A 15987-nucleotide genomic window follows, 5' to 3' on the forward strand; every position below is an offset into this window, starting at 1 on the left:
AATCTTGAACTTGTACAGTTCTGTTATGTTAGTGGTTCTTGTATCGCGAATGAATCACCCAGGGGCATCTCAGCGCTTTACCTGGAAGGGTAAGCCGACAAAGGGAAAAAGGCCGGGAGAGGAGAATCAGAACAACCAAGTTTTTAGTTGTTTCCTGAAGGATAAGTAATTTGTAGATTCCCGGAGCGTTAAAGGAAGCGAATTCCAATATTTTGGTGCTACAGACGAGAACGATCTGCCGCCTGTGCGGGTGAGTCGAATCCGGGGAATGTTCAAAAGGGCTAGGGAATTGGATCTCAGATTACATTCACTCGAATGCTTAAAGAGCTTATTTCTGAGATAAACTGGACCCTCGCCTCTAAGAGCTTTGAAGGACAAACAGCAGATCTTAAACACAGAGCGCTTTTGAATTGGCAACCAGTGTAGCTGTTTTAGAAGCGGGTGAGATGGAGTTCCAGGAGGACAGTCCAAGACCATTCTGGCGGCCATGTTCTGTATTACCTGTAGTTTGGATAGGGCCGTGGTTCCAACCTCTGCCAGTAGGGCATTACCATAATCCAGCCTACTTCCTATCATTGCCTGCACTACGGTTCTCCGATGTTCCAGGGGTAGGTAGGGGATAATTCTACGCAGTAGACGTAGATTGTAATAGCACGAGGCTGTGATATTCTTTATATTATCCTTCATGTCAAGCTTGGCATCCAATTGGATTCCTAAGCTTTTTACGGAGGTGGAAGGTTTTGGGGCGTCACCCAGTTTGGGGGGCCACCAATCAGCAGTCCAGAGATGTGCGGATTTCCCTAGGAGCATTAGTTCTGTTTTTCCAGGGTTTAAATGTAGGCACTGCTCCCTCATCCAATTTGCGATTGCCAGCATACCGTCCATGAAGCGTTGTTTCTCATTCAGGATGTTGTTACCAATTGGAAACAGTAGCTGCGTATCGTCGGCGTAAGACATAATCTCAAAGCCGAAGGATTGGATGAGTTTTGCCAAGGGGGATAAATAAATATTAAACTCACTTTCCGTTGCGGATTTCTGCTGCCTGCTGTTACGCATTGGACAGAGCTGAGAGCCCTGCAACTCAGCCGATTTGTTTCTTGCAGCCCGCTGCTATCTACAACTTTGCCATTCTGTTTCCTGGCGGACGCCTTCCGGAGGACTCGCTGGTGTGAGCGAGACCTGCAGTCGGCAGGCCTAGTACAGCGCTCCCAGCTGGAGTCCTCAGGGTGAGAGGCGCGGGCAATATTCCATCAGCGACCTAGGGGACTGCGAGGACCAGCAACCCCCACGCTGACCAGCTGGTTCCTCTTCCCCCAGGCGCTACGCCCACGGACACGCCCACAGCCGACTTGCTGTTTTGCATAAATCCTTCGTGACACCCGCTTCGCGGGTGCCACTCACTTTCCGTTGCGGATTTCTGCTGCCTGCTGTTACGCATTGGACAGAGCTGAGAGCCCTGCAACTCAGCCGATTTGTTTCTTGCAGCCCGCTGCTATCTACAACTTTGCCATTCTGTTTCCTGGCGGACGCCTTCCCGAGGACTCGCTGGTGTGAGCGAGATCTGCAGTCGGCAGGCCTAGTACAGCGCTCCCAGCTGGAGTCCTCAGGGTGAGAGGCGCGGGCAATATTCCATCAGCGACCTAGGGGACTGCGAGGACCAGCAACCCCCACGCTGACCAGCTGGTACCTCTTCCCCCAGGCACTACGCCCACGGACACGCCCACAGCCGACACGTATAAAAACCCCATCGTCTCTACCGCGACGCGGGACGCGCGCGGGAGAAGCCCGGGACAAGGGCGGGCCGTCTGTGGCCGTCCGGGGACGACCAAGGACGGGACGGGCCACCCCATTTTCATCTCCTCTAAGAGCTTTGGATCTCATGACAAATAGGAATCGTTTGTAAAACTTTCAAGGTGAGACTGCACACTAAAACATCTACACATCCAGGAGTTGAATAAGGTCTAGGAACTCGGCTTATCACATTTCTCACACTTCAGCTAAGAATAACATATTTTCTACTAAATATTTCTAATATCTGATACTGAACTAAATTCATTAAATCTACATTGAATCAGTAGTAATTACAATAACCATCAACTGATTTCTTGTCTTCTTTTGATGGCATTAAAAAAACTACGCTCACGAACAATATATATGAGGCGCATGGGTACTGACGAAGCCGTCAGAAAATCCACAGATAAATCGCAGAAACCTGGACAACTATCCTGTACTCCAGCTATAAATAAATATTTTTCTACCCTATCTATCAAAAAACATTCATCTACGCATATCTCAGAAGAAGAAAATAAGTTAGATCCCACAATAAGCAAGGCTGAACATCAGTCGCTACTTTCCTCCTATCAAAGTATTCATAATCAAGGATCTACAACTATTGAGAGCAACCTAGCAAAGATCTCCTTTTCTGAAGAGTATCAAAAATCGATTCTAGAGATGTCTCAAATAAAACCTATAACACCCATAAAACATCTGGAGAGCAAACTTGTTTGGAGGACCATCAAAAATCGATTCTGGAGATGTCTCAAATAAAATCTATAACACCTATAAAACATCAGGATAGTGAACTATGTTTGGAGGTCAATGCAAGTAACAACACGAAGACAGAAGATGAAAAATCAGAAATTCCGTTAAGTCAAAAACAGCCACTTACCAGTTCTCCAGAAAAATCACCCAACCTCTACTCTAATCATGCCACCCTCACTGATCCTTATTTCCCAAACCTAACTTCTGCAACCACTGTTTCTCCCCTGTCAAAAGCTCTTTTTTCCCAGCAGGAAATTCTGGAATCAGTTCTTACCCACCTTGGTCAAATCTTAGCTAACTCTGATGATACTCTCGACGTACAAATAGGTATACTTAAATTCCTAGTGGAAGAAAAAAAGAAAAAAGATCTAACTAATGTACCATCAAAAAAACATGAAATAGACAAAATGTCACATTCTGAAGATGGCCAAAAAAATGGAACTACGTCTCCTAAAAAACAAGAAGCAAGTTCACAAACTACTGATGTAGTAATAATTGAGTCTAAAACTAAGGAACTAAGAAAAGACAAAAAATCTCCTATTACCTATTCTCTCAAGAGACTATTCAGAGAAGAACTTAAAAATACTTCCAAAAATACCATTAAGCATTATCCCATTTTTTCAAAAAATGCAAATAACACAAATACGGATCCGATAGCTTGGGATAATAAAGTGGAGACAATAAGTGTTCTCGCTGAACAGGAACCAAATCAAACGGGGAAGACCCAAAATACAGAAGATCGGGAAGAAGCAAGGGAAAAGAAAAAGAGAAGAAAGCCACTGAGAAGAATCCAAAAGAAAAAAGGGAACAAGCTTAAATTTCAAAAACCAATTTTCTTAAAAAATCCCGTGGACTCTCCAGCAACTCAAGTAACACCGCTGGTGAAATCTTTGAACCCAAAAGCAGAAGAATACTGTCCGGCCACAGTAACAAAAACAACAGGGCTAAAGATCATGGTCACAAAAGAACTACAAGACAAGAAATCCCAGCCGTGGGACGGAACTCCATCAAAACACGTAATAATTGAAGAACTCTTTCCCACAGACAATATGCCATTCAATCGTGGCAGAATAATTAATCTCTTACAAGAAATACCATCTTTGCACTCTCTTACAAGTAAAGAAATCGATCTAGTACTCTTTCCTAAAAAAGAAAATGACAAACTAGTACAAGTATCATTTTTGTCTCCAGTTCTCCCTGGAATAATAATTAGAGAGAAGGAAATTCTACATAAGAATGGCTACGATGTAATCTCAGTAGCAGAACCCAAAAAAAGTATACAAAACAACGGTTCAATTGGACAATTTCACAGAGGAAATAATAATAATAATAATTTTAGTTCTAAATGGGGAGACTCTGTACCAAATATTATGGGAAAAGACACACTAAAAATTCAAGTAATACACGGCGAAAGGTCAGTATGGTCCCGGGATACAGGACTAAGCAATGCTGAGAATCCTATAAAATCTTGGGCATGGCTATCAGAGACTCTAAACAGTAAAAAAAATGGATAAACCTCAACAACATCTGGTTTAGCAAAGGCTTGACGATAATGACATGGAATGTGGCCGGGAAAACTGCTACAAAAATGAAAGATGCAACTAAAGATCTCCCAGATATTCTTGCTCTTCAGGAAACATGGACAATCACACCCTTCACACAAAAAGGATACTATGTCTACGAAATTCTCGCAAAAAAATCTAAAAGGGGACATGCGAAGGGAGGTCTGGCAATCTTATTAAGAGAGGAATATTCTTGGTCACAAGAAATCATCGATACAAATTCAGATAACCTGCAATGTATTAAAGTGTCATTCAAAACACAATCATCAGCTACTCACAATAAAATACTACTCTTTAACATCTATGCTCCTCCCAGTAACAAATACGACTTATTATTTGATCATTTAATGGAAATCATCACTCACATACTTGATGATCGACTCTATATGCCATATATTATAATGGGTGATTTGAACGCCAAAATTTCAAACAGCGAAATCAAGAAATGGGCTCTACTATTTAAAGAGGAATCTTTGGAAATGTCTCTCCCACAACTCCCTAAAGGAGCTAAATCAGATAAGAGAGGAAGCTCACTACTATCATTCCTTCCTAGTATTAACGGGACAATACTAAATGGTAATATTAAAGGAGATAAACCGGCATCATATACTAGGCAGGGAAACGGAACTCCCTCTATTCTCGAATATTTCATCTGTGGGATTGAAGAAAAGGAACAAATCACTCAACTCTCAATTAATTTTAGTGAGGAAAGTGATCACGCACTCTTATACTTAACAACTCTCTGGACGGCACAGACTACTTTTATGAACCAGTCAATATTCTATAACCCAAAAATGGAAGTAAATATAGTCCAGCGTCGGATTTATTGGTGTTCAGAAAACTTGGATTATTTAAAAACTCTAATTTCTCATACCCAATTGTTGACTACCATTTATTCAAATGACCCCATAATGAACTTTGAAAATATAACTTACAAACTTAAGCACGCTCTACAAAGCAAACTACAACAGGACAGACCAGTGAAAAGTAAATGCACCAGTAGGAATAAAAACTGGAATCAACCTATTGTAAAAAAGCTTAACAGATTGATCCGAGCCCAGTATCTGAATTTCTCTTCAGTAAATAAAGTGGAAATTAACAGATTAAAGAACCAAATACGAAGAGAAAAAACCAAACAGAAAAAACTGATCCAGGACTCTAACTGGATTGATATCCAACTAGCAGTCAAGCAATGTAATCAGCGCAAATACTGGTCCCTGATTGCGAAAATGACTGGAACCAAAAAGAAGTTGGAAGCAACCCCTGTTTCAGAGGAGGACTGGGACATCTACCTGAGCGATTTATACAAACCCAATCTGAATACTATGGTAAAAGAGGCTGTTGATCGAGCTATGGAAACCGAAGATACTAAAATCACTAAGACTTCGGCAGTTTCTATTGCCATGAACATTAGGAAGGCAAGAAGTACGGGTGCATCCGGCCCTGATCAGATCCCTATTAAGGTCTACCAAGCCAACCCTAAAGTGTGGGGCCTGATACTCTCGCCACTGTTCAATTACATTTTTGACTCTGGAAAAATACCGAACTCCTGGAAGGGAAGCATAATTATCCCGATATACAAAAAAGGCAATAGAAACATAGCAGGAAACTACAGACAAATAGCGCTGATGGACGCTGCCGGGAAGATCTTTGCAGCAGAAGTATTGGACAGATTGAAATCCTGGGCATTTAAGTTGGGTCTAATTCCCATGTTTCAGGCTGGATTCCGACCGAACCACTCAGTCACAGATAATATAGCAATCTTTCAGACAATCCTAGATCAATATGTAACAGGGAAATCACAACCCATATACGCAGCGTTCATCGATTACTCTACCGCCTTCGATCGAGTGGACAGACCGACCCTGTGGAAAAAACTAAGAAGGATGGGTATCCCTGAATTACTACTACAACTAATAGTGAATCTCCACAGTAACACCTGGTGCCGTGTTCAAATGGGGAGCGACAAGGGCTTGTCAAAGATAATACGGACATCTAATGGTTTAAAACAAGGGTGTCTTTTAGCTCCAATTTTATTCTCCCTGTACTTAAGTGACTTACCATCTCAATTACAACAAGGGTTATGCACGCCTCCGAAGATCGCCACTCAGCGCATACACGCCCTGTTGTATGCGGACGATATAGTCATGTTTGACTTAACGCCTTTTGGACTTCAAAGTCTTTTAGATATTTTATACAACTACTCTAAGGAAAATTTTCTAATCCCGAATATAAACAAAACTAAAGTGGTCGCATTTTCGAAAAAGAAAAAAGGTGTGAGGTACCAGTGGAAGCTGGGTGGAGAGAGGCTAGAGCAGGTAGAGGAATATACCTATCTTGGTAGAATTTTCTCATACAACATGAGTAACATCAAACAAATTAATCATTTAAAAAGGAAAAGTGACTTACACGCTGGGGCCTTGTCACGCCTGTACTCGGCCACTGGAAATAGGCATTTTTCTGCATTAATAAAAGTCTACAGAGCTAAGATTCCCCCGGTTCTGTCATATGCCTCTGAATATATTCCTTTAAAACAATGGTCCTATATGGACTTAAACGAAGGTAAAACACTGAAAAAACTACTGAAAGTTTCTACTTCTACACCAGTACAGGCGCTAAGACTGGAATGTTCTATCACCAGCGCATATGCTACAGCCGTAGCAAGTATCATCAGGTGGGCCTACAACCTTCTCCATTCTAAAGAAGGTACCTTACGATGTCTGTTAAAAATAGAGACATTTGATAAAGATTCCACCCATCTTATCTTTTCCAGAAATATGAGAGAGGCATTTCAGCTAGCAAAAGTCAGCTTAGAAATGTTGTCATCATGGACACCTGCACAACTCAAACTTTTCTTAAAAAACTTTACCCCCAAATTGAGTTATGAGCTTGATCACTTACATTGCACCAAACTATCTGTGTATAAAACTTATGCTGACTCTCAGGAATAAAAGCAAGAACAGCCGTATTTAGACTTTACTCTAACACACGGCGCAAGGCGTGCAATTATGATGTTGCGTTTGGGTATACTACCCGTTCTAACCTTTATATCTTCCTGGAGACTAGACAGTTCTTCGCTATGTACCCTTTGTCAGGGGGGCAAACAGAATCTTGAGCACCTTCTATTTTTATGCCCAAACAACAAAGTTGTAAATGCAAGGTTAACGTGTCTTGAGCCCATCTATCGGTCATGTAGGATTGTCAATGCAAAAGATTTTCTACTTTTATGCAAAATGCCACCTAATGAATATGTTTGCTATAAAATTTATAAGTTTTTAAAAATTTCATTGAAAATGTATTACATTTGTATGAATAACTAAATGTATATTTTAACCAAATTTGTGGTCCTCAAAAGAGTACCGAAACAAATAAAAAATGTTTGACTTTAAATAAGGTGGGGCTAAGACATGATCCCTGTGGCACCCCCTTATCCAGCAGGAATTTCCTTTTAGAGACAAATGATCCTAACATAGTGGTTTGCCATCTGTCCCTTAAACAATATTTTAATATTCTTGAGAGGTCGTTATTGTGCCCGTGAAAACACATTCAAACATCATTTTACTAAAACAGTTTGTCCATGAAGTACAGAACATTGGCAGCAAATGTCACAAACAAAATGGAGTACGAGGCATACAATTGGTATGTTACCAAGAGATCAATTTTTTAAGAGTGCAATGCATTTATTTTTGAAAAACTAAAGATAGCAAAGTGTGATAAGAAAGACGACTGTTTATCACAGTGCTGCAGAAGGTGATTTCTCTGTATCTAGGGGGCACTGGCCCTTGTCCGTTCACGGAATTTCCCTGCATTTGCTGGGTTTTCTGATGTTATGCAACCTCCCGTTTACAGTAGAAACTACTGAGAAGTCTGTGTGACTCAGCTGCCCACCCATTCTAGCAAATATATGTGAAAACAGCCGTTCAATGCACGTGAATGGATGGTGCTCCAGACTGGTCGCCTCTCAGCTTCTAATATCCGAAAGAGAAACCGTGGCTGAGGCTGCCTGTCTGTGCTCAGGATGATAGCGGGATGCAGGCCACACAGCACGATCGCTCCGGGGTGGGAGGGGCTGAAACGTTACTTTAGGCACAGGGAAATCGAAACCGAAAGCGAAGAATAAGGCTCATATAAAGCGGACCTACAGACAACAAGACCACTGACGAGCGTTCTGCCAACCGACTAGAGCTGTTTGGCACACAGAAGAAGCCACCATGGGTGAGACCACGTCATGTTGTTCCGTAAAACCTTGGCATGAAGGCTTAGCAGCCTTGACTTTATATTATGACTTTTCACTCCTTAGGGGAGCTCCGAGGCATGTTTCCTATGTGTTATGTCTAGATCTGGTTGTTTTGTTCCTGTTGCTCTCCTTGAAGTGACCGGCGTTCTTTAGTGTTTTATGGTGACAAATAACACTCCTTAGCACACGTAATAGTTTAAAATAACACAAGTGTGTAACGTGTTTCCGCAACATAAATGCAGTAATGAACAGAAGTTAAGTATTCTTTCTTCTTTGTGGGTCACTTTATCCACTGTAAGTTTTCCCGGAAGTTTTCTTTTTTTTTTATTTCACAAAGTTTTTATTTAGAAGATTTTCCAATACAGTACAGTAGTAATGAAGGGGGGGGGGTTGGAGTTTACAGCGGGGAGTTCTTGGTATTTCCCTGGTTCCATGTTTGCCCCGAGTATACATAGTTAAGCGGCTGATTTTCCCCTGGAGAGGGTGAAAGAAAAAGAGAAAAGTGGAGGGGGGGGGGGGGGGGGGGGTTCACAGACTGCTACAGTTGTATAGTTTTATGTTTAGCCGGACCTTCAAGCCATCAGGCACGTGACGTATTCTTCTGCGCAACCCTTTCACACCTATCAATCATGAGAACACAAGTCAGAATAAAGATGCCATGCTTTCCTATCTGTGCTGTATCAGATGAAATACTCTTTTAATTCATGGTGTAACCCTTAGGTGACATCATGAGAGTGCAGACCTCTGGGGCTTCCGAGGAGACTGCGCGGCAGGACAGACTGACTGTGAGAGGTAAGCCGAACACCTTTTCGCACATACGTAGCGTTTAATGTTTTGCCTTAGAATAAAGACCAGACTGCAATTGCTCATTTAGTAGTACATTCCCATTAACTGACTGGAAATATTCTTTAGAAACAGTCCCCCAGGATGGGTTTCCCCACAATGACATTCGAAACATAGCCAAATATTGAAAAATAGTGAACCCTGCCCATATCTGCATATTTGTCTTATTTTTGGGCGACCTATTTCTGATAAAATGCTGTCCCATTTCCAACATATTAACTCTTCACCCAAAAATCAGTGAAGCCTTAATTGTTGCCATTTCCCAAAGTGTTTTTTCTAATTTGTATTCATTTTCTGAGGTGCATAATCAGTTTTTTTATTAGAAATATGCCATTGACTGGCGCCTCGCCGCGTGGAACGGGACAGGCATGGCTTCGTTTGTGCCGCTTGGGAGCTGCTCTCACGCTCTTGCGCTATCGTTGCAGGGGTGTTCCTCGCTGCACCGCTTGTGCCCAGCTCCGCCTCACTCCCGCTCTGCCACCCACCTCTTCCGCCTCCGTGTCTGGTCACTTGCTCCGCTCTTACGCTTCACGGTGGTGGACCTTCCGGTGGTAAGCTTGGCTGGGCTTGCTTCCGTTGTAGCACCTCCTTGTTGCGCTTCAGGTCGCGAACAAGATGGCCGCCTTTGTTTGTCTTCGGGTTACGCTTGTATCTTTTGTGCGCGCATCCGTCCAGTTCACAGTACAGCCGTCCGCCGCCTCTGCCACCTCTGCTGTGGAATGTCCTTCACCCGTATCCACCGCGTTTAGCCTGGCTCTGGCTCTGGATACTCCTTATGGCTCCGGTCGTTGTGGCTACCCCTTTACTGCTCCGCCATCTTGGGCACCGCTTCACTTTCCCGAAAGTGGGGTTTTTGTTACTTTTGCCGTCGTGTCGCTCACTCAGGCTCTTCGCTTCCGCTGCTCTGAGTATTCCCCCACAGTTTCCTCCGTTTCGTGTGGGAGACCGAGGGCTATCGCTGGTTATCTCGCCGTTCTTCACCCCGGGGTCGCGTAATGAACGGCGGCGGCCATCTTGGAAGGGGCAAGGCACACCGCTGCAGAAGCGTGCCCAAGCCAAGCTGACGCAAGGTAGGCAGGGGAGAACGGAACACTGCGGACCTTCCTGCGAACACAGGCCACCGTGACCGGAGTGCACCAAGGAACGGAGGCGGCCATCCAAAAATAAAAAAAATAATAATAATAAAAAAGAGAGGCGAACAAAAGGCGGCGGCCATCTTGGAAGGGGCAGACCACATCAGACCACACCACAGCGGACAAGAGCGCGGATGAGCGAGCAACCAAGTACATCGCAACAAAGGTAGCCCTAGCCGGTTGGTCCTCTTGCGAACACAGTCCACCGAGACCGGAGTGCACCAAGTAGCGGCCGGCGAACAGAAGTGCCCATCCAGAAAAGAGGTGAGCAAGGCGGCGGCCATCTTGGGAGGGGCAGTCCAGATCAGATCAGACCACAGCGGACTGGGACGCAGACGCGGACGTGCAAGCAAACCAACGCAAGCACACCGCAATAAAGGCAGCGCGAGCCGGATATACACCAAGCTTTTGAGCACGATTAAGCACACGCGATACACACGCGTAGAAAACGGTAGCGCGACTCAAGGCTGTAGTGAGGCAGTGGACAAAGGCAGCCATCTTGGGAAGGTGGAACAGGCGGGGAAAACCATCAGATAGAACACCCACAGGCAGACAAGCAGCGACAGCGGAACTTTCGGCCTCGACGCAAGGGCCAGCTGGAGCGCAACCAAGCACCTGTAAGCGCCTCTGTAGGGCGGAAACGCCCCGGCAACGTTCTGGTCCGGAAACACCCGGCACCGCGAGTAATAGCGAAGCGTGCAGCAACAGAAGGTAAAGAGCGCTGAGACCAAAACCAGGGATTAGCACCTGGCTCTGGACGGTTGCCCTGGCGTCCGGAAAAACTAGAACCAGGTCGATAAAGTGGCCAAGCAGGTTCACCTTCGGCAGCACTGTTAAGGCTGACAAAGCCACGAACACCAAAAGCACTACACCAAAGGCAGCACAGCCCAACCTGCAAAAGAAAGAGAGACTGTCCATATATCAAGAAAGAAGAGGTCTAGAGATGATGAACGGGGATACAAAAAAAATTAGGAAAGACCTGGATTCACCGATCAAAATTAAAAACCTGCAAAACACAGAGACTGCGATGGACCTGCTCGTCAAAAAAATAACCGAAGCCAATGACCTGGCCAAGGCCACAAAGATCTCCATGGACAACGTCCAGCTAGAACTCACAGCCATACGTGCGGATCAGAACAAAATAGCTAGTAGAGTAGCGGAGACAGAGAGAAGGATCAGCGACATAGAAGATAAATCAAGTATCATGGACAAAGACATATGCTACATCTCCAAGGTCTCCAGCGACATGCAGAGAAGGCTCGCAGAACAAGAGGACAAAAACCGGAAGGGGAACATCAGGATCCTAGGCATACCAGAAGACGAGGAGGAGGAGGCAGGCTCATGCGCGGCACTACTTGAGTCATTGATACCCAAGCTGACTGGCATAAAATTTGAAAGAGCTTTGGAGATCGACAAAACTTACAGAATCCCCGCCACAAAACAAGTACACATGAAAGGTCCAAGAACGATCATCTGCAAACCCCTAAGATCCAGCCACACCGATGCCATCTTCGCCTTCGCACGCAAAGGCCAAACCCCCATCTGGAAAGGCAAGAAGATAATCTTCACCCAAGACCTTTCAAGGGGCACGGTGGAAGCAAGGAAAGGTTTCCTCGCGCTAACAGACACTATGAAGAGAGCAAGGATAACGTTCAGCTTTGTAGGTCCAGCAAGGATGAGGATAACAGACGGGCAGGACACACGTATGTTCGATGACCCAGCGGAAATACGCAGGTACCTCAGGAAGCCAGAGCAAGAGGAGATGGAACAAACTAGTCCCGGAACGGCAAAAAGAAGAGCCTCATCAGATAGCTCAGAGACGGATGATAAGGGAGCAGCAGGTGGCAGATAACACCCTACCTCGGAAGAACAATAGCTACCTCAATGGAAAAGAGACCTACCTCACCAGAAGAAGGAACTACCTCAACAATGGGAATAAGCCCCGTGGACAACTTAAGAACACAGAACTTTCCTATCCTGAAGGGCAACACCGATCTCATCGAACAAGGACTACCTCACATAAGAAGCACAGGAACTTGAACACTTGATAACCGATATCCTTTGCCAAAAAAATAAAATGCGCAGCACGGGAGGGCGGCTAAGAGGGTCTTCTCTTGCCTCTTACAGACCCGGGGGAGCGGAGGGCGGGAACCGTTGCTGTCGCACGTTTACAGTACGTTGACAGGGGGGAGGGGGGCGGGGGGCGGAGGGGGGGAGAGGGCCGGGGGGAGGCCATGTAGCACGGACAATATTAGCCTGGTGGAAGCACTCTTTTTTCTTTCTCTTCTTTCCTATATCCACACACAACCCCTCATCCCATCCCACACCCCAGGGGGGCGCCAATGTCGGGTGGCAGTTAGCAAGTAAGCAAAGAACAAAGAGAGGCAACAGAGACCACTCTCTAAGGTACAGCGACAGAACGAACACACCATGACGACACCTGACACTAGTGGCCATGCACAGATAGCCTCGGACATAAAAATAGTGTCTCTTAACGTCAAGGGCCTCAACCACCCCGTCAAGCGACGGAAAACACTAGACTACCTAAATAGACTGAAGGCTGATATATACGTCCTCCAAGAAACTAGAGTGTCCATAGAGGACGCCAACAGGCTCAAAACCAACTGGATAAGCGAGGTGCTATGCTCACCGGCAGTCAACAAAAAGGGAGGAGTCATCACCATAATCAGTAAGAAAGGGAAGTTCCAGGTTCACAACAATGTCGCAGACACCAAAGGGAGGAGGCTGATCACATCTATTAAAAGAGGCGACGAAACAATACACATAGCAAACATATACGGGCCAAACGCGGTGGACAAAAAATTCTGGGAGGACCTAGAGAACGAACTAAGTAGGATCCCACTGGGCGAACTACTAATCACGACAGGAGACATGAACCAGGTGATGGACAATGCCACAGACAGACATCCACACAGACCCAGCCACACATCACAAGAACAGAACACACTCAAAAACCTATGCACCAAACTCGCACTAGCTGACCCGTGGAGGCTACAAAACCCTAGTGCCAGAGAATACACCTTCTACTCACACCCCCACAACTCGTACAGCAGGATAGATTACATACTCATGTCCAACACACATACACACCTGACAGACACAACTGATATAGGTCCCATAACAGTCTCGGACCACGCACACATATCCCTCTCCTTAAGTGGCAAACATAACGAAACACCAAGCAGGAGGTGGCGCCTCAACAGTGATATACTCGAGAACCCCGTCAACATTACCGAAATAGAGGTAGCGATCAAAGAATATCTCCAGTATAACGACACAGCAGACATAGAGGCAGCAACACTATGGGACGCACTTAAAGCAACAATAAGGGGGAAACTCATGAATATTAAAGCACGCATGAACAGGGGCAGGAACAAAAAAATTAAAGAACTAGAGGAGCAGATTAAGGAGCTAGAAAGGAATCACACGGCCAACCTAATGGACAGGAACACACTCACAACACTAACAAAAAAAAAATATGAGCTAAACAGAATCCTAAGCGAGAGAGCATCCACGTGGATCAACACATATAAATCCATAAACTTATGCTCGGCCAACAAAGCAGGGAAAGCCCTGGCTGGGTACCTGAAAGCCAAGCAAAGGCAGCACGCAGTCGCGGCAATCACAGACGCTAATAACAAGACACACACGACGAACAAACAAATCCTCGAAACTTTCAGGAAGTTCTACAAAGACCTATACACTGCCGACACCTCGCTGGAAGCAGACGGCGGGGCAAGCCTGCTAGAGAAGCTCGACTTACCCAGAATAAGCAACGAACAGAGAGAGGCCTTAGATCAAAACATAACCAAAGCGGAAGTAGGGAGGGCCATAGACTCACTAAAACCTAACAAGGCACCAGGTCCGGACGGCTTCACAGCTGCCTTCTATAAACAATTCCAACCATTACTCAAAGACACGCTAGTCAGAATATTCCAAGCATGCGCGGAAAAAGGCAATATGACTGACTCTATGGCAGAGGCAAACATTATTGTTATCCCCAAGGAAGGGAAAGACCCCCAGTTCCCACACAACTACAGGCCAATTTCTCTAAATAACGTGGACTGCAAAATCTACGCTAAAATCATAGCAGCGAGACTAAACGCACATCTCCCCTCTCTCATACACAAGACTCAGGTGGGCTACCTGAAAAACAGACTCTCGCAGGACAACACCAGACTGCTCTGCCATTTAATCAATCGCACGGCCAACAGTGCGGAAAAGGCTGTCATGATAGCATTAGATGCAGAAAAAGCCTTCGATAGAGTCTCATGGCCCTTCCTGAACCAATGCATGCTCAAGTTTGGACTTGGCGAGAAGTACAGGGGCATGATCATGGCCCTCTACAAAAACCCCCGGGCTAGAGTGGTGGTTAACGCAGCTACATCGGACACATTCACACTAGGCAGAGGGACAAGGCAGGGATGCCCCCTCTCACCGGGGCTATTCCTGCTGGCCCTAGAAACACTCCTCCACATGATCAGATCAAACCCCCGGATCACGGGGGTGCGGATAGAGGGTCAAGCCTTCAAGCTAGCTGCATACGCGGATGACATTCTGATCACCACAAACAACCCACAGGAGTCAATTGAGGCACTCATGCAAACAATAGAAGAATATGCGCATGTCTCAGGCTACAAGCTCAATAGGGAGAAATCCGAATGCAAACCTATGAACTGCCACACCACCAAGACTGTCCTGGGCGCGTCCGGCCTGGCATGGCAAACGAAACCCCTGAAATACCTAGGCCTCCTCTTCGGAAGGGACCTAAGATCAACACTAGATCACAATGAGGAGGCGATGGTAAAAAAAATTAAGTCCAGGCTAGACACGTGGGGCCCCAAATTCATAAGCTGGTGGGGAAGAATTGAGACAATAAAGATGATGGTCACTCCCATGCTAAACTACATGCTCTCCATGCTGCCTCTCACACTCACAACCGACTTCCACAAACGCATAGACAAAAGCATCAACATATTCCTCTGGGGAGGAAAAAAACCAAGAATCAGCTTAGCGAAACTCAGACTTAAAAAAGAACAGGGCGGACTGAATCTCACAAACTACAAGGCCTTCCAGACGGCATGCCTTGCCAAACAGGGAATACATTGGATAGCCCCCACACCAGAATACATGCCGGTATGGCTGGACCTGGAAAGGAGTATTCTAGGTGGCGCAGACCAAATTATTGCCCTCACGGCGTACAAGCACCCAGAGGCCAAAAACGCAATAATCCACAACACGAAGACAGCGCTGCTGAGAGTTGACAGGGAAATGGCAGTAAGTATCAAGGGCACCAAATGGGAATCACTGTGGTATAACACCAAAATCACTTACAAGGGGAAAACACTAGACAGCAAGGAATGGTACAGCAGAGGCATCACAACGCCGTCACAACTAGAAGCAGGGAATAACCCACTCACCTACAAGGCACTACAGCAGACAACCTCCCTACCAAACAAGGAGTTCTATGAATTCCTTAAAATCAAAGCAGCTGTCACCAAAGCAAGCCTGTCGAAACAGATACCCACCATCATACAATACGCACAAAACTTAAACAAGATTGGCCACCAAACAGCGCAAATCTACAAGCTAATCACACCACGCACCACAACTCTAAACAATAAGACACTGGCCTTTTGGGAGGAGACCA

General features: G+C 45.4%; 1 protein-coding gene across 1 annotated transcript in view; it reads left to right on the plus strand.

The window, feature by feature from the left end:
• Positions 1-7996: 7996 nt before the first annotated feature.
• Positions 7997-15987, plus strand: part of LOC147672948 (lysozyme g-like) — an 87160-nt gene continuing 79169 nt past the window's right edge. The window contains exons 1-2 of the mRNA XM_086947888.1: positions 7997-8318; positions 9061-9132. Of these exons, the coding sequence (XP_086804014.1) occupies positions 8315-8318; positions 9061-9132 (76 nt within the window). The 5' untranslated portion in view covers positions 7997-8314. The remainder of the gene's footprint in view (positions 8319-9060; positions 9133-15987) is intronic.

Source organism: Lissotriton vulgaris (genome assembly GCF_964263255.1).
Source record: "Lissotriton vulgaris chromosome 9 unlocalized genomic scaffold, aLisVul1.2 SUPER_9_unloc_1, whole genome shotgun sequence".
Lineage (NCBI taxonomy): Eukaryota > Metazoa > Chordata > Amphibia > Caudata > Salamandridae > Lissotriton > Lissotriton vulgaris.